This window comes from Nanorana parkeri, unplaced genomic scaffold (assembly GCF_000935625.1).
Source record: "Nanorana parkeri isolate BGI_ZX_2015 unplaced genomic scaffold, ASM93562v1 scaffold1314, whole genome shotgun sequence".
Lineage (NCBI taxonomy): Eukaryota > Metazoa > Chordata > Amphibia > Anura > Dicroglossidae > Nanorana > Nanorana parkeri.
Window position 1 is genome coordinate 41,909 of NW_017307582.1, and position 27,960 is coordinate 69,868.

At 39.5% G+C, this 27,960-nt stretch overlaps 1 protein-coding gene across 1 annotated transcript in view; it reads right to left on the bottom strand.

Moving 5' to 3' along the window:
• LOC108797633 (thrombospondin type-1 domain-containing protein 4-like) overlaps positions 1–27,960 on the bottom strand; it is a gene marked incomplete at its 3' end in the record, with an annotated part of 438,368 nt that overhangs the window by 41,346 nt on the left and 369,062 nt on the right. The window contains exon 5 of the mRNA XM_018569261.1: positions 4,223–4,427. Coding sequence (XP_018424763.1) covers positions 4,223–4,427 — 205 coding nt within the window. The remainder of the gene's footprint in view (positions 1–4,222; positions 4,428–27,960) is intronic.

A 27,960-nucleotide genomic window follows, 5' to 3' on the forward strand; every position in this document is an offset into this window, starting at 1 on the left:
GGAAAGGGGGGGAGAAGGGGTCTGTGCCCGTTGGGGGGGGGGGGGGGGGGCGCTGTGTGTGTCTCACCTGTCTGGAGGCTGCCTCCTCTATGTATGTGAATCATTCTTTAAAAATTGACATTGACTAACAATACACTAATACACATAACAGACTCAAAGAAAATTGTTAGAGACTTTCTAAATTTGCTTTATATTGAGTAGCAGGTACGAAGGCATGAAAACATGTGGCAGATAACATTTTGAAAATGGAAAGAGATAACGTAAATGAAAGGCTCAATTTCATCTCATCTGCCCAACATAATTACCTCTTAGCTGTGTGCTTTCAGTAAGTAAAATAAATAGAGCACAAACAAATGACACATAACTACAAACAGTCTGATATCTATTATCTGAATATCTGAGAAATATCTTTTAGAGATTCTTAAAGGTGTGTTTTAGAAATCAGAGTCTAGGGCTTACCCTAAACTAATAGCATGAATTCTGTGCACATTACTGATTGCTTGGTTGAACCATGCTAAGGTTGTATAAAAGCACTTTAAATATTCTGGTTGATAGTGCTGTCTCTTCTCTTGTCCAAACAGAGATACCCATATACAGTCATGTATTGTTTATGTTGCTATTAAAAATACCTTTGTATTCAAATGATTGCATTTGTGATTTTCTAACACTAGAAAAAATGTCAAATTATGTGTAACTACTATACTATAAGTTTAAATTACACATTATGTGCACTTATAGAATTCAGAACTATGCACACAAAAACATGATTTTAATATAGTACAATTTCTTACAGTTAAAACAAAAATCTATGTAATCTGTTTCAATAAACATTAGCCAAATTTCAAATATGAACTTGAAGCACAATTAAAAGCTTTTAACCCCTTTGTGACGGGAGACATACACTGTACGTCCAGCCAATGTCAAGTATAGGCATAGGTGAGGGTAAAGTATGCCTAAATACTTTACCTCTAAAGCAAAAGTATTATGCATACAGTATTTACAAATTGTCTGTCAAACTTTGGCTTCTAATATTTAGATTGGAAACAACACAATAAAATAACTCACACTAGAGGTTGTTTGTGCCATGGTTTTATTATTCACTGAATCAGGAAGCGCTTATTGATCTATCACATCATAAAATGTTTTTTGCCTGTCAATGGCATTGATACAATTAAGATAAATGTTGAATAAATGCTTTTAAATGGAATCTATTGCTGAGAATATAATCCTTGGACCTTTAGCAGTTCACCAATAAAAGTGACATAGTCCTGCTGAATCTATTAGTGTCTGGATTAATAAAATAAAAAAGCTTCCTCTGAAAGCACGTCAAATGATTATCCGCAGCATCGAGACACACAGCACTGTAGCAAGAGAACATTTCTAGGCAGCTTTTAGCTACGGAATCAGATATTAAAATAAAAGGAGCTAGAACTGCTAATTTTTCATAACTGATTACCCATCAAAGGCAATGTATACACCAAAAAAAGCAATGTATACACTGTTTTAGAGCATTGCTATGTGGCTCCATACGTCACAAAATAAAAAGTATTGTTTTCAATGTTCCTTTAACAGGGCATTTTTACTCTTGTTAAAGGTATTCTTCTTTCTGTAGCATGTTCTAAATTCAATGTGGTTCCTATAGTGCATGGTGTTGTATAGTGCCACTACTTGGAGTTGTGGCTACTTTACAACATATACAGGGACCATAGGGAACAAAAGTATCCGCCCTCCAGAAGGAAGGACAGTGTCAGCACCAATTCAGAGATGTTTTGAGGATGAACAGCTAAGTGATACACAAATAAGATACATGTTTGTTAATAGTTAAGGTACTTGAATGTATTTTCAAGTTTTAACTCCTGAGTTTATTGTCACGTTATCTAAGTGAATGTGGTAAAGCTGTGCTGACCTCCATCATCCAATCATGTGCAAGTAAACATACAGGTTTTTTTTTTAATTTTACTTCCATGTGATTGGATATTCTTTGCAAAGTAGATCCTTTTTTAATTAATTCCTCTAATATTTAACAGGCTGCCACGCTGGGCCTGCCAGAGAAAACAAGGTTTTCAAAAGAATCCTTAAAATGTTTATCTAGTGGATCCTTAGACAGCGGTGCATCCTCTACAGGAATTGTCAAAACCATATTAGGATGTGACACTGTCAGATCAATGTAAAAAAAGGCATTCTTGAAGCCTTTGGGCCTTTAAGAGATCTCATACCGGTAACAGACTAGTAGAACTACAGGCTGTTCTTCTATTTTTAAGGTGACACACACGGCATCATCAAGAGCCAGAACAATCTCTCTAAGCCTGCGAGATATGGCACATGTGACTACATAGTTACATAATTAATCAGGTTGAAAAAAGACACAAGTCCATCGAGTTCAACCTATAGAAACCCATATACATGTGACGACAATTTAATCCAGGAAGGATTCTAGAGACTCTGTCAGATAGAACCTCTGCAGCAGAAGTCTCAGAAGCAGCTGAAGCTGCAGGCAGAGCTGTTAATGAAAAAAATATACACCGTGCTAATATAAAATTAAACTGCTAACTCTAAGCTGCTGTGCTAACTAGTGACTATTCACGACAAAACAACTGTATAACCAATGCACTGCGCTGGATACAATCTACAATGTGTTATTAGGTGAGTATAATAGGGCATACATACACTTAAAAACATACATATAATAATAATGTTATACATGTACACTTCATTGAGAGGAATGCACAGTAGATTTTGCACAATAATTTACACATTTTTCACTTATGAAATTGTGTATACAATTATTATTATATGTATGATTTTAGGTATATGTATGCACTATTATACTCACCAAATATTAACACATTGTAGGTTGTATCAAGCTCATTGCATTGGTTATACAGATCTGATTTAGTAGAGAAAAAAGCTGAGGTACAGTTATAGCCTCTGCAGTTAGAGTTGCAATGTAGCCTATTAAATCCTGTATAGCTGCAATAAAATCCTCCCAGGATAAGGCCAAGGAGGGGGCCACATCCGACAAAGCTAAGGAAGACTGCAAGAAATGTAGGGACCCAAGCAAGGGACAAAGTTTGAGGTTGTCAGTATCAGGCACTTCAGAGGGAGCACTGCAGTCCTTCTCAGAACTGTTAGCTGATTGTGAGCTGGAGGGACCCAGTACAGTGGGACTGCACCCCTTCGGTTTAGGGTCTGACATGTTGCACTGCTTGGTAGGGACAACTTTATTCAGAATACTAGGTTAAACCTTAGTAACCCACAAACCAGCTGCAAAGAGTAGGATAGGTTCAAGTGGTTGGAGGTGAGCAGATCACTGTAGGAGGAAGAAAGGACTAACAGAGGTGGAACTCCATGTCTTTTGCATTTAGGAGCAATGGTGAGTAGGTACTACCACACGCTGAATGTTGGAAACAGAACGTGGACTGGGCAGGCTTAGTACTTCAGCAAGTTAGGCAGGTTCTAATAGAATAAATAGCTCCAAATGCTCAGCCCATGTGGCCTACTCATAAACTAACACTTCAGAGACAAGGTCATACCCAAATTGTCTAGTCCAGCTGAGTTTAGGTATGACCTCCAAAAGCTATTGCTGAGAATATCCAGGGAGATAAATAAAGAGACTAGTTCAAGCAGCAAGTCTTGACTGAAGAAAAAAATATTCTGAAAAAAAAAGAATGGCTAGTTAAAAAGTTTAAACTTTTCTCAGTAGAGAAAAGATATCCATCCTCCTAGCACACTAGCAAAAATCTGAGGCATGCTAGGGATGGGATGGGAGGGGTTATACCAGGTTAGTCTCTCTTATTTTACCAGTGTCCATATACTCCAGAAGGCGGCAGTATAAAAATTCTCTAAATCCTGTGTCCCTCAATGAAGAAGACAGAAATACATTTAATGACATATTAATGATTACAGAGCTGCTTTCATTTGTGCCTTTTACATCTGCCTGGAGTTCAGCTTTATTGTAATGTGAAAGTCATCATTACTCTTTGCACAGTTCTATGGACTATGCCCAAAAGGGCTTGCCAGCAGCCATAATAATCTGCAATCTATTTAAGATTTTTATCTCAGCAGCCAGTGGCATATTTCCTACTGCAGTTTGTCGAGTTTTGAAGCCTAGCATAGCCATGTGTGCCTTAAGCTCAGGAATAAAAACAGACTATTATTCAATTTGGGATAATTGGAGCTTATGTGAATACATCAAATTTAAATTAAGAAGAATGTCACTTACCTAAGTAGTTGTTGCTTTTTGCCATCTCTGTAACATTGATTTTCGTGGCCCCTTCAGGGATTTCCAGTACTTTATGATAGCCAACTTTTGTTAAAATATGCTTAAAGACTCCTGATACAACTTTACATGCTGTATTATCTCCTCCACAAACTCCACACTTGTCAACCACTTTGTCTGATCCCAGGAAGTCATCACAGCCAATTATCTGTAAAGAAAAATATATAAATATATATATGTGCCTGTGAATTGAAAGCCCATTTTAAATGTTATAGATGTACAAATTAATAAGAATATCAATGCACGGAAACACAATTTCCTGTATCAATTGTTCAAGAACAAGAAAATATAATTAAAAGTTGAATCAAGCCATTTTTATTAGCCATGCACAGGATAGGGAAAGGTTGCAACTTCTGTCTGGTTTTTCAAAATACTCTGTTGCGTCACCCATTCAGGGTACAAGTAACAGATTCTCGTGTAAGAACAACCATCCACACATACTGTAGATGATTACCTTCCCCATGCTCCTGGGAGTCAGGTGTCCACACTCTTTGTAACCTGTCCGATGGTTTTGGAGTTTACACAGGCTGAACTTTTGCCTCCCCCAATCATGTGGCAGTGGTGATTGGCCACTTAGATGCAAGCACTGCCTCCAGGAAAGAGGTCACATGCTCCTTTATACCTGGAAGGATTGGGTGATTACAAACAGACCAATGGATCGTCAGGATAGAGCAGCAGCAGTGAATAACAGCAGGTGGGGTGGTATGTCCCCATGGGAAACATTACACAATAGTTCCTACGGGGTAACCGGGATAGGGAAGCAAGTGGTTTAAACTCTTTCCAGCTCTACCCAAAACTAAAGTTTTTTTAACCATCTTAACCTTTTACTTGGTTTTAGTTTCTCAAAGGAAAATGTCACCAAGTAATATTGGAGAATATGACATTTAGGGATGCGCCGATACTGTTATTTCGGTATCAAGTACGATTAGCGATATTTTATTTTAATTACTTGCAGATACCAAATACCAAGTGCCATAAGTGCCATTCAGGAAGCCAAGCGGCGTGTAATGACTCACCACCTGGCTTCCTGATTAGCCGGGAAGCCGTCCCTAGGTGACGAGAAAGCATGGAGCCAGCTTTCTGGCCAATCAGAAAGCCGCCTCCATGCTCCCTTGTCATAAGATGATGAGGGAGCATGAAGCCTGCTTCCCGACCAATCAGAAAGCCGGGCGCCGCGTCATTACACGCCGCCTGGCTTCTTGATTGGCCAGCTTAAGACCAATCAGGAAGCCGGGCAGCACGTCATTACACACTGCCTGGCTTCCTGATTGGCCGGGAAGCTGGCTCCATCCTCTCTCATCACAAGTGACGAGAGCATGGAGTGGCTTCCTGGCCAATCAGGAAGCCGGGCAGCATGTAATGACGCGCTGCGCGGCTTCCAGATACCAGATGTATCGGGCTAGGCATCAGAGCATTTGGGTGAGTATGAGTACTCACCCAAATACTCTGCATTGGCACCGATACTAGTATAGGTGCATCCCTACTGAAATTAAACAAATGTGATACTAGTGAGCGCCGAATATGCAGGGCGATTGCTTTTCCCTTCATGGGCAAAGTTTACACTATATATCCTGCAATTGCTACATTTTAGTTTTTGTGTTTACTAGTAGCAGTACATTGCATTGAAGTAATACAAAGGAAATGCATCTCTACCTAATTCTGAAATCATGTGATATCCTCTTTAATTAATTTAGCATTAATGGTATATTGAGGACACTGTTTCCTCTGGATCTCTTGATAATGACAAGTAAGAGCAGAAAAGGATGGCGATTAGAAGCATGAGAAAGGCATCTCCAGCAGCTGTATGCTTACAAATGAATACAGCTATTGTCCTGGGTAACGTCAATGATTCTTCACATCAGTTGTTAAGAATCGCCAAGGTATTTGCAAAGGCAAATGCACCCAATTAGCTGTGAAAAAGATACCGGCCTTATTAGACGCACAGTCAAATTAAAAGTTAAAAAGAGAGAACTCTTTGACTTGCATTCAAGGTGAAGAAAACACTCAGCTCATCTAGCTGTTTATCCCATATGGTATTCAAATCTCCCAATCACGATACAGGAACATTAGAGTATTGCCCTACCATTATACTGCTTCTTAAACTACTGAAGATAAAGAGAGAAGTAATATATCTATATATTCCTGGTAATAACAATGAAACGTAATGTTTTAATTAATGAACACAAAGAAGCCTTGTGGGTTTAATGTCAGATTAACTACCATAAGTTAGCTAGTTACTGACTGCACAACAAACATGACGCCTCCCTCTTGAGTACTATAAGAAAACACTTAGTTTAAGCGTAATATGCATTGCATTAAAACTTAGGGCACTTTAAATTACCAATGCTTATCATTGCTGTAGAATCTTAAAAAGCTCAAAGACTTTAATCAGTGTAATAAACGTTGTACAGTAAGCATTTGGCAATAACCAGTCATTTTTCCGCAGTATACCAAAAAATTTAGCAATATGAAGCTGGCCTTACAGGTAAACCAGTTTAATTTAAAGATCCTTCTAAATAACAATGTATATGTAACCATATAACTGAATGACAATTATTTTACTTAAAGGAAAACTGCAGTTTTTTAAAGCAGCAGCTTCACTGTTACCCCAGCCACTGTAGGTATTAAACCCTTCCAGTTAGATTCATTATCTGCCCACCACAACCACCACCACACACATTGGTTACCTTCACAGTTTTGCAAGTGTAGTGTCCTCAAGCCAGTGGGAGGAACCACTGAGTGCAGCAGGAGAAGCAGGTATTCACACACTTGGAAGTGTGGAATACCTGCAGAGACTAGGGAGTAGTAAATTAATGATGTTTCAAAACATGGGCCACCAGTGAGATCAGTATGCATGGTCTTTTTTTTACAGGTCTCTTTCTACAGGGCTGTGATGACAGGGTAATTTTAAACAATGTCTACCATAAACAATTGCCAGGTTTTTATTTTTAAACTAAATATTGTTTTCTTATTTTGTAACCTTTGCTGCATATTAGAACTGCTGCTCTCCTGCAGCCTCTTTGTAGCCTCTACTCTACATGCATAAACTCCAGCAACTGCTGCACATCATTTGGGTTTCCTAATGGTGACAACAGTAGTGTGTCAGCATAGCCGCTTGTAGCCACCACTGGAGAGTGTATGGCAAAGAAAGAATGTTGCCAGGAGAATATTTTAGAGAAAGGGACAAAGCATTGTCACCCGATAACAGGAAATGCCTGTGCGAGGACCTTCATTGCATGATCCTCAAATATTATTTAAATGAAAGCTGCAGATTTAAAATACTGAAAATGCCATTTAAAATGATATTAACATGTTAAAGTTTATGAGATTTTAGTAAATTGGTTTACAAACTTAAACAATGGCTTACTGCCATTGTCTCTCAACATAGCTCTATAGGCCAGGTCCCAGTGAAAATAAAACAGTACATTTTAAGGCTAATTCAGTATATCTCAGCAGTCATTAAGAGAATGTTTATCTCACAGTAATACACCGACCATCACTGCTGACTCCAGATTCTAAAAGTCAGAATGTTATTTTTTTGCATTCTGCAATACGGTATATAAATTGGTTCCAAATTCAGTGCCAAATAACAGGATCCAATAAAAATATTTAACGCTCCAAGATTTTAATATGCTATCCAATAAATACGCCCCGAGTGCATGTCTTGTGTTCTGTGGCAGATGCATATCTGTCTGGTTATTTTGAGACAAGAGTTTATTAGCTAACGGGGATGGACTGTTGTCTTTTCCTTTTCTGTTTTGGGAATGAACAAAGCAATAAGACAGGATCAAACCTCAATGTGTATCCCTTGCCACCATTGCATCTTCATGTGTGCATCACAATACTTCCAAGTGTCCCTCTGTGTGCCTCTGTAGGTGTCCACAGTTTTTTGATTAAGCTGCAATCCTCCACCTGTGCCCTGATATAGCTGCCAAAGACTCTGCACAGTACTGTACATACTGTTGTATTCTAGTCACTTGCAGTTGTATAGCGTTCCCCTGCGTATCCTTAAGTATACACTAGGTGGCACTGTTGTTTCAATGGCAGTCACGTCACCGGCCGAAAAGTTTTTTTTTTTAAATGGCGCAAACAGAGTCGGTGAAAAACGAGGGCTACCTGTATGGAATGTGTATATTCCACAACTATACTCTAAGAAAAACATTAGGGCTGGTACTGATTAACATTTTCGGGTTCGATTAATCGACTTTAATATACAGGTATTCCTCACTTAACGACCGAGTTCCGTTCCTACGACCAGGTCGTTAAACGGATTGGTCGTTAAGTGAGGAACTCTATACAGTACTGTACTGCATTAGGACAGTACTGTATAGCGTTGCCGACGTACAGTACCGAACAGTGTACTGTACATCCGGCAATGGAAATACTTACCGAGACCTGCAGTGAAGATCGGGGGATGTCACTTCCGCCGGCGACCCGTCGCACTGACGCGCGAGGTCGGAGGTCGATCGGCGGTCCGTCGTAAGTGCGAGTGGTCGCAAAACAGGTAAGTCGGTAAGTGAGGAACATCTGTATATATATATACTGAGTGGCCAGATTATTATGACCACCTGACGTTTGCAGGCAAATTAGCTATAACTAGCTATAATTTTGCGCAGAAGTTGCTAGAGGGCCAAACCATTATAAATAGGGAAGCGGTTTGCTTACCACGACAGTAGAAGTGATTTTTTTCGGAAGATATGGGTAAACAACGTCATTTAACAGCCTTTGAATGTGGGATGATTGTTGGCACTTGGAGCCATGGAGCGAGTATCAGCAAAACAGCAGAATTTGTTAAATGTTCAAGAGCAGCTGTTGTTAAAGTGTTTAAAGACTGGACTGTCAGCCGAAAATCTGGGTCTGAACGTGCGAATTGTGGCCGCCAGCGACTAGTCAATGTTAGGGCAGAACAGAGAGTGGCAAGACTGGTACAAGACAACAGAAGGGCAACAGTGCAGTGTCAGATTCCTCGCATCACCTTTCAACATCTCGTGGAGTCACGAGGCGGCCCAACAAAGTCATCTTGTGGAGTCATCTCGTGGCCCAACGAAGTACTGATGGGGTGGTCATAATAATCTGGCCACTCAGTGTATATTCAACTAGTCAATGGAGCTCAGTCCATCTTTTTCAAGCTCCTTTGAAACATTGACAATAAAATGGAAATTCTTAGACTTTTCTCTGCTGCAAGCCCCGTGACTGCCTCTAGACCAGGGGTGGGCAAACTCCAACCCTCTAGCAAATCTCATGAGGTATTGCAAGATTCTCACAGCCTAGGGCATGACTCATAGAGATAGATCCATGGAGCTCAGTCCATCATTAGCAAGCTCCTTTGGAACGTTGACAATGATGATGCTTTGACTTATCTCAGCTGCAAGCCCCGTGAGTGCCTTTAGACCAGGGGTGGGCAAATTTTGGCTCTCTAGCTGTTGTGGAATTACAAATGCCATGAGGTATGGACATGGACATGACTCCTAGAGACAGATGCATCATGGGATTTGTAGTTTCACCACAGCTGGAGGGCCAGACTTTTCCTATCCCTGCTCTAGACCTACTTTGGATTTGTACAGATATTTTTGTGGATGAGCAGTGGGCATTTACCTTATAAATAAGAGTGTGGTGGCTACCCCCGGGACCCTATATGTATCAATCTCTAAAAATGGCTGTGGAGAGCCAAGGTGGAAGGCAGCAACATAAGAGGGAAACTTAAAGTAGAAGTTAAGCTGGTTTTGTAACAAATGCTGACAGGCAGGCTTTCGTTATGACAGAAGAGACTGCCATAGATGCTCCTAACTGCCTGGCACCAGTTTTTACTGTTTGTGTACACTGAGCCACGCATTTGCAGCTTAGTTTACAGTCTCAGCACATTTCTAGTTGTGGTCTAAGATTCTAAACCCAGAAGAAGACCAGGTGACAGAAGTGCTGGTGACAGAGGGGAGCGCGGACAAAGCAGCCCTGGGTTGGATTGATTTGCTAGCTAAATCAAACCACAACGTGCACATATGCTGTTCATGCTTGCAAATTTTGGAAAAAGCTCATAAGGACCTGAAAGTGTTGATCTTGTTTAGTTGTTTACTTCCACTTTAAAGCTGAACTCCAGCCTTGCCATTTACAGTTAAACTGGATTCTCTACTGGAATGACATAGCTTACTCTGATTGTATTGCACACTGTGTGTTTCTTACAGTGTGCATAAAAATTTGCAGTAAGTCAGATAGAGCCTTCAAGCACTTTCCTCCCAAGTCTTACTGCCCCGACTCACCCCTTTTAGTTCCTTCATTCATAGACATGCTGAAAGTTCTTTCAATTGTAGAGGCTCAATATCTGCATGCATATGAAATGCCTACTAGTCCAGCCTGACATATGTATAACTTTTTCCAGGAGACAGCCCACTGCTTGCATCAGGGCTGAGGGCACTTGAGGGGAGTACTGAGGCCGGGTTCTGTGATGTATTCAGGAAGCTATGTATGAAACCCTGCAGATCTCTACCACCAGCCATGATCTGCTTCCATGTATTGCATAAAGACATATATATATATATATATATATAGAGAGAGAGAGAGAGAGAGAGAGAGAGAGAGAGACACACACTAATGTCCACACTGTGTATATGTTTTCTACTAGAATTTTAATTGACTTTTACCTACATTGCCAGTACAATGTTTAGACATATGTATAACTTTTGTAGGGGCATTATAAGTTTCTACTGTGTCAGGGATGGATGTTAATAGTTCAATGCTTTTTATAAATTCAGTAGGACAAAAATACACAAGTATATAAACATCCAATGAGAGATAATGTAGCAGAGAAATGTAACAACAGGCATGTCACAAAGTCATATTATGAAATTACTGTTGAATTAATTTTTGTTTTAAAGTTCATACTCACTTTTTCCTTCAAAAACTCTACTAATCACCATGTTTTAATTAAACTATTACTTCACATAGCTCCTTTAAAATTCTGTAAATCTTACAAATCTTCCATACATTTAAAGTGCCTCCATGCCTCTAGCTGACATACAGAAAGAGGAGTATGTATAACCCCTCCTGACCAGATCTCAGGGTCTATTCACATCAGACATGCGAGGGCTATGCCGGATGCTTTATCCAGTGCAGACACGGCCAATTGCCTTCTTTCAAATAGGCTCAGTTGTGTTGCAGTGAATAAAATCACGGCATGCAGTCATTTTTTTTAGCACAGTGTGGTGCAACATGGTGCAACTGCAGAACAGAACTTAAAGTGACACAAAACTCAGGAATTAAATCTTAAAATTGCATTCAAGTACCTTAACTATTAACAAAAATGTTGTACCTTATCTGTGTATCACTCAGCTGTAGATCCTCAAATCATCTCTAAATTTATGCTGACACCCTCCTCTCTTCTGGAGGGTGGTTACTTTTGTTCTACTTCGTCTCTGTGTGTGTTGTAAAGTAGCCACCATTCCAGCGTCACTCCCGTGATAGTCTAAGCTCTCATTACAAATTAGTAAACTAAACATGAGATTGTAGTCTATCACGGTAGTGAGTTTGAAGTGGTGACTACTTTACAACACACACATGGACCATGGAGAACAAAAGTAGCCACCCTCCAGCAGGAAGGACAGTGTCAGCACCAATTCAGAGATGATTTGAGGATCTACAGATGAGTGATACAGATATAAGGTACATTTTTTTGTGAATAGTTAGGGTACTTGGATGCATTTTTAAGATTTAATTCCTGAGTTTAGTGTCACTTTAATTGACATGTCATTCGAGACATTTCAATATAGCTCTAAGAAAAAACAAAAAGGTAAACAGTATGATGTACCAGCAGCGGCGTAACAGCTCAGTACCTTTCATCGCGCGTCAATAAAATTTTAACACATCCTTACTGCATTATGTTTCATATGCCGAAGCTGAGATGCAAGCACAGCAACATTTATATTTTCTACAGCACATTTTTTGGAAATAATATCTTTTTTTCAGTTAGACCAGACTATAAGTCACAGATATCTGGTAGAGCGTGGGCTACTGTGTAATGTATCTGAATGGGGTCACTCAAGGATAAGTCTGTTATGTTATTCAGTCGATAATTGATAAAATGCTTACCATAAACAAAAATGGACAGTAAAACCTGTGAGGAGCTCTTGTATATTCTATCAAAGGGTGTCACAATGAAAAACAATGCCTCGCATATAATACATTTCATATGTTCCACGTCGACACAAGTTGCGCTTTGATAATTGAATGTGATTGTGTAAAATGCTTCAATGCAATAACATGGAGGAATGTGTAGGGAGAGACATCACACAGTTCTTGTCTCTACATACCATAGAGAACAATAGCTGCCAAGCATAGAATCAGCTTAGAACATCTGCTTCCATTTGTGCAGATATGAATCTGCAGTTCTATACACTGAAGATTAATATCCTATAAATATAGTTAATATAACACAATTGGAGTTGTTAGGTGATTATCCAAAAGGGCCAGAAAACACTCACAGGCTTAATCCTCACATGGCAAGAACAGTGTGAACTATGAAGACAAGGGGTAACAAGACATGATAGATTAAATACAGGTGGAATATTGCACAGACCTCAGGCAATTTATTCTTGCGCCTCTGAAAGAAAGCACTTAGCAATATAACTGATTGCTCCCTAATGAAACATTTCTGATTGTTATAGCTCTTACTCAAAACATTACTATACAGAATATAAATGATATGTAGTTATAAATGCAATAAAGGAAAGCAACCGCTTGAGGGATTATTCTGTTCATTTTTTGCAAGTACATTTATAGACATTCCTGGCCCATAAGCAATCTAAAGAACAGCCACTTAGGCCCCTCAGTCTGGCTCAATAATGATAAATACTGATGTGTGATCAGTCAAATTATTCAACTAAAGTATAAAAAATACACAATTCACACAGGAACGACAAACTACCAGTGTATAATTAAGTTGCCAGCACTGGGCACGTAGAAAAACAAAACAAAAAAAGAGTACATTTCAGGTTGGACTCTAAAAGGTATCAAGTGTATCTAAAAACTGTTTGTGGTTTTTTTGTTGAATACATCTAGACACCAAAAAGAGAAAACATTGGAACATTTCAGGTGCTACAACATGTGCAACATCCTCTTGCATTCAAAATTATCATTTTTATTATTTTACATAATAGTTAAAATCCATTTAAAAGTGTAGGAATAGAGAACTGAGAATTAACCATAGACAGAATAAGATTACAAAAATACTTTGTTAAATGTGAAAATTTGACAGGAAATGCCCTCAAATACCCAACCACTTAGTATAATCTATTATGTTAAACAGAACTGAGCTTTCCTTTAGGATAAGTGCTAATTCTGCCAACGAGGTAGGGGTGCTAGTGTTGGTAATTGCTTTAGAGATGCCCACTTCCAATGGCTGCTGTATAGCCTAGTTTTTAGACTCAGTCAAGGACTACATTCAAACATCTGTTTGCAAAAAGGAATAATACGCAGGGCCGGATTTACTCTCCCTGCCGCCCCAAGGCCAGGTCCTGTGATGTGCCCCCGCGCGAACCCCCCCTCCCTTCCCATAGAACCATGCAGCTCTACTCACTGCAGTCAAAGACTCGGGACTCGGCGGCGGAGGACGGAACCAAAGTAGAGAGGTAAGTGCAGGGGGGAGGGGGGAGAAGGCTGCACACTGTTTACATGTGAAATCGGCGACATCGCCGATTTCACATGTAAACGAAAAATCGGCTGCCTCACTCTACAGTTAGTCCTGCTTGTACAAAGCAGGACTGAATGTAGAGAGGGCAACTTCCCCACAAGGACACCGCTGCCGCCCCTCTGCACCCTGCCGCCCCGAGGCCAGGCCTTGGTGGCCTTGTGGGGAATCCGGGCCTGATAATACCTTTATTATGAAAGAATACTCAAAAGAGTAGTGTACCATATTTCATACATTGTTATGTTATGATCTTCAAATTAGTAGTGAATGTTGTTTAAATCAGAAATGGAGCTTCAAATGACCACAGACTGCCATGATTTCTGTGTGATAGCCAGTTACCGCAGTGTAACACAAGTGACTGACACAGTCACCTCCAGTGATTTCCACATGCATCCCCTCCTGTGGCAAAGGAGATCTGTCTGGGTGCATTATTTTGTATAGGGTAGGGAATGGCTAAAAACTGTCAGGCTTTTATATCTAGGCTGATATTTTGAGGTTAGGGGTCTATTTTTTTTAATTCAAAATAATGTTTAGTTTTTTATTATTAAAATGTCTCTCATGCTGCTGTACAGCTTAAATACAGTTTAAAAAGCACACATGACTTCACATGGGGGTAAACATGGAGGAACTAACTGCCACCTTAGGTACTGGATGTCCCAGCCTCCAATGTGGCTATGTGTTTACCAGGAAAGAGCTGGGGGTGGTGATATGGGCAATGACAGAGTTGCAATGTCAGCCACAACCTTTTCCTTCTTTGCTTAACCTTGTGATTTGCTCCTTTGAAGTCCTAAACTAAGGCCACATTCACACAAGAGCCGTTGCATTGTTATCCGTTTTTCAACGTATGCTAACACATGGACATCGGAAAAAAAATGGGTGCGAATGGGACCAGTGCACACCACTTTGATCCACTGTGATCCATTGCAGTGCAATGAAAAAAAGTAGAGTATGCTCTACTTTTTTTCAGTGCAACATAACGGAACGGAACAAAAACGGATGTAATTGAAACCCAATGCAATGGAATGGAAGTTAAAAAAAAAATACATAGATGTGTATCCACTCAGGACATGTTAATTAAAATAAAGATTGGCAAAAAAGAGAAAAAAAAAATTCAGGCAGAACGGAATGGAAGTAAACGGAGGTAAGGCCATGCCTTAACTGACAAAAGATCTTACTTTGGCTCTAGACTTTGGAGGACAACAGACTTTTGCAGGACCAAAAAACAAGTTAATATTTCAGAATATACTGTATATCATTAGAAAAAGAATTTGTTTTCCTGTACCCAAAGTTCAGCTTTAATTCTACTATAATCATGGCTATTCATTATTGACCATCAATCCTAATTTAAGACCACACAAACAAACATTACAGACTATCAAATTGCAACACAGCACCAAGGGTGGCCACGAGGCTCCCTTGCAATTGCCTTCAATCTTTTTCAGACTTCAATCAACTATTGTCAGTGAAAGTTCCTCAGATGTCTTTTTAATCTTCCCAAAGCCGGAATAAATTTATGAAGAGTGGGATGTATCCGAAAACACAAAGTGAATTTGATACAAAACAACGACCAACTGCATACAAAGTAGCTTTTACTTACTTCAGGGATCTTCACAGGAAATGTCTTATGGTCAAAGATATACAATTGCTGTAGGCAATCTGATCTCCATTGCCCCCAGAAAAATTACAGTATGTCTAGAGAAATTTAATTTGGTATTTGTCTCTTTGTGTGGAATGCTGGAAAGCAGTATACTACTGCAATAATTAACTCTCATGCTGTTTTAGAGAAACAATAAATACATGTTTACATTTTATTTTTTACTAAAGTTAAGCCTGGATGTTAAACACAATATTGATCCCAACATTATTAGCCATTTGTTATGCGTTAAAAACACATTTATTTAACACAGAGCTGGCATACCTTACAGCTTGAAGCTGTGCAGAAATAAAACATAGTTGGCTAGATTTCTCTAAATAATTACAGTATATACAGCTGCTCTTCTAAAAAAAATGAGCTTTAAGAAATTAATGAAAATCATTATTTTAAAGATTTACAGTGTAACTAAATAATAGAACACTGGATTACAGGTCCACATCAAGTTAATGTCAACAGTCATAAATACTAATCATGTTGTGACTTAAAAAGTAATGGGGTGCCCAAGTCAATGCCAGTACACCACATGGGCGATTTATTAGAAATCTTTTTTAAAAGCTTAAAGTGTACAATTTCATGAGGACCATAAGTAATCAATTCCACTGTATCCGAAAGCGAAAGTATCATCTTTTCTAATAGCAGCATCAGTTTTACTCAAGTTCAGTTGGTATATGCAGCAACCTAAACATTGCCTTTAATTGTAATGATCACAGAGCAGGAGATTTTATTTAGACACACATAGCCAGTAATCAGGTCATGTACTGTATGTCACCAACATCTGCAGCAAATAAATATTTAGGGAGGAAATAGAGAGAGGGAGAACTATGACGACTGATTAGTAAGACACAGAGTGCATTGGAAAGCTCTTTCTGACAGGATCAATGCTCCAGCAGTGGAGATTTAAGCTAGGTATATACCTGTGGGTTGACTGAAACAAATAGAACAGATTTCTCCATTAACACTTACAAGCGTTGATGTACGAATCCCCTGCTGCTTGCATTGTATTCTGACAGCAGCCACCGCCCTCTGCCAGAATACCCGAACGAGCTAGCAGCTGATTGGTTTCAAGCTCCATTCAGCTGAAAATTTTCCAACTGACTCCTTTGATCAGCTGATAGAGGCATGCCGGACGGAAGGGTGCCAACAGCGGCACCCATGGTGCAAATTTCAACACGTATATACCTGGCTTCAGGAACACTGGAGTCAGGATAAAGGGAAAGAGCTTGTGAGTGGCTAATTACTAACATTCTTTACTTTCAGAAACAAATATATATATATATAGCTCTGGGTACCAGATATACTGTACATGGGCAAATATGTGGACTGAAGTTAAAAAAAATTCAAGGAAGCCAGGAAAGTTTGTACTAAATGAAACATGAAGAAAGGTGGGCAAGAATGCCTGTACCTATTAATCCTCAGTTACTCTTTGTATTGTTTGCCAAGCCTTGAAGTTTGATAGATACCATTCATTTAAACCTTGTAGCAATATAAAAGATATATCTTTTCAAAACCCCTGGATGCGAAGAAGTATTTTGTGCTGTCTCGAAATCTGTTATACTCTGATATATGTTTTGACAAACCGGCAATTCGCAAAAAGACCTGCACTGACCTATGCTATGAAAGGGAACAGCTGGAAGGAAACCTTTCATTCCTCATTACTCAGTTGGAAAGCTGTCATAGTGAAAATAAAGGGTAGAAACAAATCACATCCACCTAAAACACATGCAGGTCTGTGCACTAAGCACCATTGACTTGATCAAAGTCAACTGCCTTCCTGCAGATATACCCATAACAGCTGACAATTTTTACTAGATATCATGTATTGTAGATTGTTTAAGCAAGTTTTTAGTATCCTTTAGCTCTTATGCTGCTTTCTGAACATAACCTTAGCCCTACTGCCAGTACAAAAAAGCCATTCAAGGGCTGTTATACAAATTCAAATGCTTTAGATTTGACCTAAAAAACAGGAATGGCTGTAGCTCTGAATAAAAAAAAATATAGCGTACATTATGTAAGTTTACTGGTGTTTTGGCTGTAGTTCTCCTTAAAACTTGACCTGAACTCAAAAAGTAAAGATTTGCTATATTATAGGGAACATCTAGAAATCGTCATTGTGCCCAAACAGTAGCCCGAAAGATTTACCTTTTGTCCTCTATTTCTCCTAAAATATAGCAGTCTGCTTCTTGTGCCTAAAGAATTGTGACTGTATATCTGAGATCGTCTGGGTCACTGCTGCCCCTGGCTTCTAGTTTCACAAGATCTGTAGGGAGATTTGGTGCTGATCATTGCTCTGCTTGCTGGGGAGAAAGCTGCTTCTGCTTCATGCATTTCATGTTTCCTAAACATTACCTGCTTATTTTTCCCCTTCAGTCATTAGATCATCATTTTTCGGCGGTGCAACTCAATAGCAGTCAATGCTCCGACTAAGAAATACGAAGCTGGCAACCTCCACATGGGGACACAGGGGTTGATTTACTAAAGAGAAATATGCTGTTCACTTTGCAAGGGAATTTGCATTTTGCAGGGGAAGGTTTACCTTAGCTTGATGAATGTGGTGAAATTTCACTTTGCAAAGAATACTCAATCATGAGTAAGGAAAATAAAAAAAAAGTCAGCAGTGCTGCCCCTCATTCACCAAACTTCCCTTGCAAAGTGCAAATGTCCTTGCAAAGTGAACAGGCGATTTCCCTTTAGTAAATAAACCCCACAGTGTGCAACAAGGTATGGATTGTATCAGATTGTAAAGCAAGCTGTAAACAGCTGCCCCCTCCCTGTGATTCTGTGTAACACAATCACTAAACACCAGCTCTGCCTTTACACACAATACACTGTCCAGGGGGGTTGCCACTATGAATACTAATGAATGGGGTGTGAAGAGCTCAGTTGTAATACACACATATTGCTTGCAGAGCACAGGCACGGCAATTTGATGAGGATATGAAGAGGAAAGCTAAGAAAAATTTAAGTTTCTGTGTTCATTTACAGCAACTGCATATGCCTGCTTAATGCACACTTGGTGTACATTGCTGGCATATGTTTTTTAAAAATACCTCTACAAGGGTGGAAATGGGCTTTCAGCTGTTCTTTTTTTTTAGGCACAGCTTCACCCGTACAGATACTCTTTAAGCTGACGATACATACATTTCTGCAAGAAATGCAACCACCGATGCACCACTGAAAATAACAAATCCAAAATATGTACATGGAAGTATCAGGAATCAGACAGTCCCAGTGTCATTGGGCAAACTGTTTAAATCAGGATAAGAACTCTCAAACATTATGCAAAATGACAATTCTCACTCCTTTTAAACAACTGATATATCAAAGATATGGTGTATATACTGTAGTATTTAAATATTTGAAATCATACACAATTCAATCACTGCACACTTGCTTTAAAGCTGAAATGATTGTAAAAGAAAATGGTCTGTTCTTAATCTAACTAACAAGTGTGGTTTAATGATTCTTTGGGAATATTTCAGCGTCCCATCATATTTCATTGTAAAAGTGCACCTCTAGGAATTATTGAACCATTGGAGCTTTTACAACAGACGTGTTATAAACTTTTCTAAATAATAGAAACACATCTGTGTCTCGTCTATTGTCAGACTTCAGCTCACGTTAGTTATCCACATGGGATTACTAATTCCTGAGATCAAATCAAGTTTGACTTTGTTGTCTCATCGTTCTCTTCAGAAACATATTTTATTGATTCTACCTGGCAGAGCTTTTTACAAAACCTTTTGTTCAAGCTTCACACAGCTATAAAGTAGATTATGACCTCCGATTACAGAACCCAGTGACTGCTAAATATAACGTAGAGGAAAAGGGTTCTCCATAGGTTAGAAGGTCAGTGAAAGCAAGCCTCTTATTAAAAAAACATTATTTCAAAGATGTAACATGGAAAAAAGTGATTCACACCTCATCCAAAATTATAACCTAATATAAGGGATATACAGAGTTATGGGGAACATAAAATAACAAGTAATAAATTACATAATGTTTGGCAGCTACATTTTCCCATATCCTATACCAAGAGACAAAAACAATCAACTCTCTGCTGGCATTTTATGAATAAGGATGTAGCTGTGAGATGAGTCACCATTATAGGATAACAAATACTGTGCAAGTCCCTCACAACAGTGGTTGCAAATAAATTAATGAATTCATGATAATTAGTAAGGTTTGCAAATGTGCTAAAAACAGAAAAATCACTCAGTTAACCTCTTGCAGCTAGATTCATCATGCAAAATTCCATGTTGAGAAAACTCCCTATGTCTTTCATGTCTCTAACACCCTATGGATAGGGCCGGAACTATAAACATTGAAATCAGAGCTGCTCATCGGTTCTGTCCTCAGTGAGTTTAAAGGCAAATTTTATAAGTGGAATTCACAGATAAGGCATTTACGGGGCTTTTATACCTTTGATTTCTCACTTTGGTGTCACTTACAGGCTGGCCACAGCTGGTACAGTTACCACATACTATAAGTGTTCCATCCAATAAACATGCCATATAAAGGTTAACATGAGAGATAACAAGCTTCCAGATGTTACACAAGATCGCACATACTGTAGATTTGCCAGAAAATGTGTGCAGAATTACTTGGGATTAGGGATTAAGCTCAGACAATTTGTAATGTAATAATATTGAGTAATTTAGCAATCTGTCTGATCAACAGTACACTGTCTGATTATACTCTACCTACAGTATACACAAGTGGGCTTGTTTAAAGAACAATGCTAAGCAACAAGTGAAATCAGTCAGTTGAACTACACAGATCACTTTTGAGCTACACAGAAGACTTTTAGTAGTTCAATTGCATTACTAAAATTGCTGAAAAGTAATAGCCAGTGGGGATTAGCTTTGTGTTTGGGTTGAACCCAGCCTGTTTGCAGTTGGGTGAATAAACTGTCCATAGTTGGCTAGTTCACTTACTTGAACCTTTAGCTGATGCACTGTATGTAAGCAAACATCAGCCAGAAGTTTGTCATTTAGTGGCAGTATCACCACCACCACTGAATGACATATCCCCAGTGGGTGCTTCTTCTTCTTTTGGGGCAGGATGTGGAGATGAGGCGTTTGTTCCCATCAGCATGGGGACAATAATCCTTGCAAAGTGGGGAGGCTTTTGCCCCCCCGCCTTTCAAGGTACCCTGTCAATATTGAGGGCATGTGGCCTTGTATGGTTCATGAGGAAGGGGACTGCACACTCACTGTTCCCCCTCCCTTTTCTAGCCATCCCAGCTACATAACTGGATAAGGGTCTTTTTAAAGGGACAGTACACATTGCTTGTGGGGTCTCCCTAAAGTGTGGCAAAGCCTTCAGCTACTCCCTTGCAAGGCACCTTGTCCTCATGTTTATGGGACACAGACAGCAAAAAATAATCTAGCAAGGGTTTTAATCCTTTCCTACCGGGAGCTCTAGGAAGGTGTCAACTCTGTATTTATCAGATATGATATCACAAAGCTTAATACTCAATACAGTTAAGACATAAATCATCATCTTAGGTACTATACATAACATGGTGTTATTTTAAGTGATGTAAAAGGATACCCAGAGACAAATATCCCTGGAGTTATCTGCATCTTTAAAACCATTGGCAATTTTAAATGTACCTTTTCAGAGGGAGGCTTAAATGAGAAGAAGAGATAGCACTTGCACAACCATTTAAAGTTAAAAGCAACAAAAAAGTTTTTTTTTCAAGAAAATAGAAACTGTTTAAAAAATAAAGAATAATTTTAACTTCCAAAATTCTAGGACTGTATAAAAACTGTGTGAAGACTTCAAACAGGCACATATACTGTCTTACATCAGAGTTAAAGCAGTTTTTATACCTTAGCCCCTGTTTACATCTGTGCTCTGGGGGAACACATGCAAAATTCTGTGCATTCTCACATTTCATAGAAGTGCGTGTCATTTTTGTAGATAAGCAGCATTAATTCTTAATGGCACATAAAAGCACCTTGACATTGCAAGTGCATGAAATCACACCAGAACACATGGTAACAAGGTACCATGCATTTTGGTATGATGCGCTTTAAAGGAGAACTATTGGAAGGGTAAAATATACTCTTCCCAATACTTTGGGCCAGAATGGGATACAGCAGCTGTCACATGGAGAGCTTGAGAACTGAGAGATCACAAACTACTGATTGCTCAGCTCACAGCTTCTCCATGCAAAGAGCTGTAACTGTCAATCACCGCTCCCCGCAGGGATTCCCTCCTCCCCTTTCCATTCCTCCAGCAATCATTGGATGGACAGACAGCGGAGAGGATGGGCACATCTGCCTCTGGCTCTAGAGAGGCAAAGTCAGCTGAAAATCAGTCAGTAGGGTGGATCCAACAATATTATTGGGTTACTTCCTGGTTCCAGCACGGCTCTGTGCTGTTAGCAAATAGTTGGCAGGAGCCCGCTATATGCTGAGTTTGGGTAACAAGAGTACATTAGGAAATCCTGTGACCCAAAAAAAGAACTAACGCCTAAAACAAGTTTTTGCTTTAGTTCTCTTTAAAAAAAGAAAAAATAAGCTGCATGCACTTCTTTGGTGCACTTTAGGTGCACAGTACAGCCCTTTGAAATGAATGTGCTCCCTAAAGCAACATGCGCTGATGCATGAAAAACCTACTGTACTACTGACTTTCACATTTACCATATTATAAATATATTAAACATGAATAGTCAGGGACATTTAATATGGTTTATTACCACTTGCTGTTGAATATACTGGGAAATATTTATAAAGATGCCCCAGAGGCACAGAGGAATGCAGTAAATACTGTGATACAGAAAGCTTCAAAACAATTATTTTGATTCACAGGTATTAGATTTCCGTTTTAATATTTCAATCTCACGTATTCTGTGAGGGATAAAACATTCTCATTTCTTTATAATATTGTTTCCCAGGCTTCATAAACACCAGGAAAGCGCTAGGATTTCATAATTAGGTAACACAAAATAATGTTTTTTGTAACTGTCTCTGAAATGAACACGGTGTCAACTAATAATATTTTTGTTTGTCACCTTTCTTGCGGACATCCTGCGGTAGTGTTTTTAATGCTACATAAGTAATTATTGGAATATTATTGGAATATAACAAAAACACACAGCTAAATTATGAATGTTATACTTCAGCAAGAACCGTGATTATCAGTTATGCACAGTACTTAACCAGTTGACATCCGCGGTGTTCAACCCCCTTCCCATCCAGGCGATTTTTCAGTATTCAGCGCTGCGGTACTTTGACTGACATTTATTCCGTCATGCAACGCTGTACTGAAATGAATTTTATACACTTTTTTGGGGACAGATAGAACTTTCTTTTGGTGGTATTTATTCACCACTGGGGGTTTTATTTTTTTACTATATTAAGGAAAAATTATTGATTTTTTTTAAAAAAAAAACAGTAATCTAACAGAGAAAGTCACACTAGCACACTCATGTAGCTTATCTAAGACTGCAAAGTACAATAACTTGAAGCAAGCAGAGATGAGCTCTCAGTTAACTTAATTCTGATTGGTTGCTGTAAGTTTCTGCACTTTGCACATTATCATTGTTCCTTATACTGCCTTATTACATTATTACATGGACACAATTATTTTCATATGGTAAGTGTTCAAATCAGAGCCTTGTATAATATCCCTTATTAGATCCACAAAAACAGTCACAAATCTTGCACACATACTTTACCAGCCATTATGCCACGCGTTAATGTGTGTTGCATTGAAAGAGAAGTAAAGACAAACCTTTTTTGCTGGCTTTAGTTCCCTTTTGGGTCACAGGAGTACATTTACTAATATACTCCTGTGACCCAAAGTTAGCGTATTAAGTAGCTACCTGATATATGATGACAGTGCAGCTGGGACCCAAAGGCACAGAGGAATGCAGTAAATACTGTGATACAGAAAGCTTCAGAATTATGATTTCGGTTCACAGGTATTAGATTTCCTTTTTAATTTTTCAATCCCACGTATATATCCCACTCTCCCAATACTACTCCTTTAAGGCAGCCTTATCATAATTAATGGGCTGCCAACAAACCAAAACAGACTAAAAAAAATATACAACCTTTTTTTTGGAAATGGAGAGAAGCAGCTCACCACATGTACATTTTGACGTGCTGCCATGTATTTGCATTGGCTGTTACTGCATAGTGCACTCACAACGAATAGAACCGCAACACACAAGTCTGAATGGGCCCTCAGGGTTTTTATACTCTTCACTCTGCCCTAGGACTCACTGAGGTTGGTTTACTAAAGAAGTACAGAATGGTCACTGAGCAAAGTATATGTTTACAATGGTTGGTACTGTAGCTAGAAACGGTCACACATGCAAGCTCTCCAGCAGTAGGCATCATACTTATTCAAACATTTAATTATGTTGGACAAGAATGCTGACTATTTTCTGGTGTGCTTCAAGACAAAATATTGGAAACCTCTTCATTGTGAACATTAGTAAATAGGGTGATCCTGTGTATACTTTAAAATCCAATCCTATCTGAGGAAAAAATGTAAAAGTTTTTTCTAACACATGAGTGGTTGAGTGTACACAGCTTCATTTGATATACAAAGTGTAGTGAACATCCAATTTTCTAAGTGAACAGTTTCTACGCCTTTAGTAAATCAACCCCATTGCCCCTGCAGTGCAGATAAAGCTACTAGCTAAAATAGGGATACATTTACAATCTGTCATGGGTGCGGAAGAACTCATAGTGCCAACAGAGCTTCTAACAATAAAATAAATGAGAATGAGACCTGCTACTTCAAATGCAAAAGGTCAATAAGTATTTTATTAGTGAGAGACTTCCTATACTCCAAGCAATTAAAACAATGCCAAAGAAAAAGATGAACAGAACAAAGACTGTAAACACAGCAGATTTTGTCAATTTACCTTGAGCCTAGCACTAGAAATACAATATGCATAAATGGATTTATAAATCAAGCTTCCAAAATAGAAAGAATGCACGATAAAGAGGTTTCTGATATTATGTCTTAGAGCACACCAGAAAATGGACAGCATTTTGGTGCAAGATAATGAAATGTATTAATAAGGATAATGCCTACTGCAGGAGAGCTTGCATCTTTGACCATTTGCAGTTACAGTACCAAGGGCGCCCTCTAGTGGCTCTCAAGGTCATACCCATTTTGCCAATGCTTTCATATGTATAATTTACTCATTACAACTTCTTGAACAGGTTTTTACATACTAATGTTTTATGGCATTATGCAATGCAGAGCTGGAGCCATCAAAATATTGCTGTTGTGTAAATCTGTGTTGAAAATGTTGCCTGGGATAATGAAGTTGGGATCTGTGCCCGGACTAAGAATTCTGCAACAGCTCACGTTGAGAATGATAGAGTGTAAGTTAAAGTGATTAATTAATTGTAGATCAGTTTAGTGACAAGGCTCTATACACATTGGAAGTGACAATGGACTAGCTTGGTAGCAGGGCTCTGTTTGTCACAATGTTCCATGGCATAGCCAACATTCTTACAGACTGTCTGGGAGTATCTATGTGGCAACATGCTGCGAGTAATTCATCACCCTGAGACACTGAAATGGTGCAACCCAGCTCATTAGAACACTATGGGCTACCTAATCTAAAAGGTCATAGACTGACATCTAAACTGCAATATCAGAGGTTTCCGGAGATGCAGCACTCATAGTGACAGTGACACAGTTTCTCATTTCTGAAACATTTTTTTCCATGTTTCTTTTAAAAAAGGAATACATTAGTTAAAACAGACATAGATCAAGGCACAAGGTTATATTTGATCTGATATAGATGAAGGTGGCAGTGAGGAAGTCTAGCTACTCTTTTTCCAATTAAACTTCTGACCTCATGTAATATAATGCACCTACATCATATTGGACATAAATGTGCAACATAGGGATGGTTTGGGTTGAATTATGTGACAATTTCCTGAACTGTGCATGTTCACTTCATGGAAAGCAACAATGATTGACGGGCATGATCATTCAGCACTGAATGACCTTGTTACCCTCTTCCCATGTAACATAAAGTAGATTGAAACTCGCCCTCCTTACCATCTTGTCTTTACTTGTATTGTAACTGTAATGTCTTCCTTATATTAAAAAGCACTGTGCAAACTGTAGACGCTATATAAATCCTGAATGATAATAATAATGATGATAATAATAATAATACTTGAAGTCATTTCTTTTGTCAACATACTGCATTTCATAAACATACTGTTTTCACTTATTTTTCATCCATTTTGCATTTTGGAACTGCTGCACTCCTGCAGCCTCTTCACGGCCACTTATTTGGCTACACAATCAGTGCAGCATCAGCTGAAGGTTATTACTCAGGACAGACTTCCAGACTTCAGAATATGCATGCACATTGAGTGTCAGCCTGAAGTTTATAGGGGTCTATTCACTAAGCTGCCGTAGGCAGCCAAGTGAATGACCGACCTGAAGCGAAGTGAGCCGAATGCTGTTCGGCTATTCAATTCAGGCTGGTATGGCTGATTCCAGCCGTATATCGGCTGAAATCAGCCGTACATCGTGTGGCTTCGTGTCGGCCGAACATGCTCAGCATGTTCGGATGACCCGAAGTGCAGAAGGAGTTCGACTCAGCCGATCCAAAATCTGGATCGGCTAAGCCGAACCTCCGGCAGGCTACTCGCTGCTGTTCGGTCTATTCTCATAGATGCCAAACAGCAGTGAGTAAATAGCCGAATGCCGCTAAGCGGCACAGAGGGACCGAGCAGAACAGCAAAATAGTTTAAAAAGTAGAAAAAAAACAAAAGTAAAACGATTGTGCGGAGCTAGCAGTGACAGCAAGCTCCGCCCAACTGTTTTCTATTGGCGAGCGGTTCTGCTGCCGTCCAAAAAAAAAGGTTTCGCCATAGGAATGCATTGCTAGATTTCTATTGGCTATTTCAATTTGCAATAGCTAATAGCAAACTAGCTATTGCACCCGCCCTCTGCTGCTGTCAATCACTAGAGGGGACCTGATGGAGAATTGCAGGTCCCCTCTGCTGATTGACAGCAGCAGTGGGCGGGTGCAATAGCTAGTTTGCTATTGGCTATTGCAAATTGAAATAGCCAAGAGGAATCTAGCAATGCATTCCTATGGTGAAATGTTTTTATTTTTTTATTCTGACGACAGCCAACGGCTCAATGTCAGAATAAAAAAGAAAAAAAAGAAAAAGCAGTGTTTCTCTCCTGGGCGGCCGGGAGCAGGAGACTCCGGGAGAGTTGCGCTGTCTGGAGATCAGTGTCCCTGGTTAACTGGTAACCAGGGACGCTGATCTCTCTGCCGATAGCCAGCCGTTCGGCCAGCTTCGGCTTTCACCTCGGCTCAGTCGAGCCGAGGCATATGCCTTAGGCTCAACTGAGCCGCTCGGCCCACTTCGGGAGCTGTACAGGCTAAAGTGAATAGCCCTACTCTACTGAACCGAAGGGGTCCTGGTGCTGAAGCTAGTGGAAGGATCAGCCGAAGCTACGGCTAGATCCTTCTGCAGCTTTGTGAATAGACCCCATATTCTTTACTAGTGATGAGGCGGGACTTGGTGTGTTTGCCTGAGTTAGCCCCAAGCCTGCTCAAAAGCCTAGCCCCCTCCTCTTGTCCCAATCAGTTGGGACATGTACAACTCATCACAGCTATACGTGGCAAAGGTGCGGGGAACTCCCCCTCCGCAATTTCCAACACTGATTGGGTCAGGAGACGGAGATGGTGGTCAGAGTTTTGAGTGGGCTTGGGAGAACTCTGCTGAGCTGAGTACAGACCAAGTCCAGCATCATCAATAGTGTTCACTGGAAGTACATGTAACAAGGTGACAATGCAATAGACTGATTGGGAGAGAGGGACAAAACATTTCCTGAACAATATGACTGAAAAAAGTGCCCCAACAAAATGCCCCAACAAGGGCCATCATGGCTGGAGCGCCAATTAATATTTTAATGAAAGCTTTATATCTATAAAGACAGAAATTACTTTAAAAATTACATTAGCATGTTAAAGGCTATATGAGATTTTTATGATTAAGTCTATATTAATTTTCAAAGGAATATATAGATGTGTGTATATTTTTTATGTATTGTGATATGGACCTAAAATAGTACACATCTCAAAAAGGTTGTTTTCTCTATTTATTGTTTACTCAGATACATACAGAAAATGTTAATGCTAAGGGAGTTATTCACAAAGCTGCCATAGGCAGCCGAGTGAATAACCAATCCGAAGTGAAGTGAGCCGAATGCTGTTGGGCTATTTACTTCAGGCTTGTACGGCTGATTTCAGCTGTACACCGACTAAAATCAGCCATACATCGGCTTGCTGCGGCTGGCTTCGGGTCGGCCGAACATGCTCAGCATGTTCGGCCG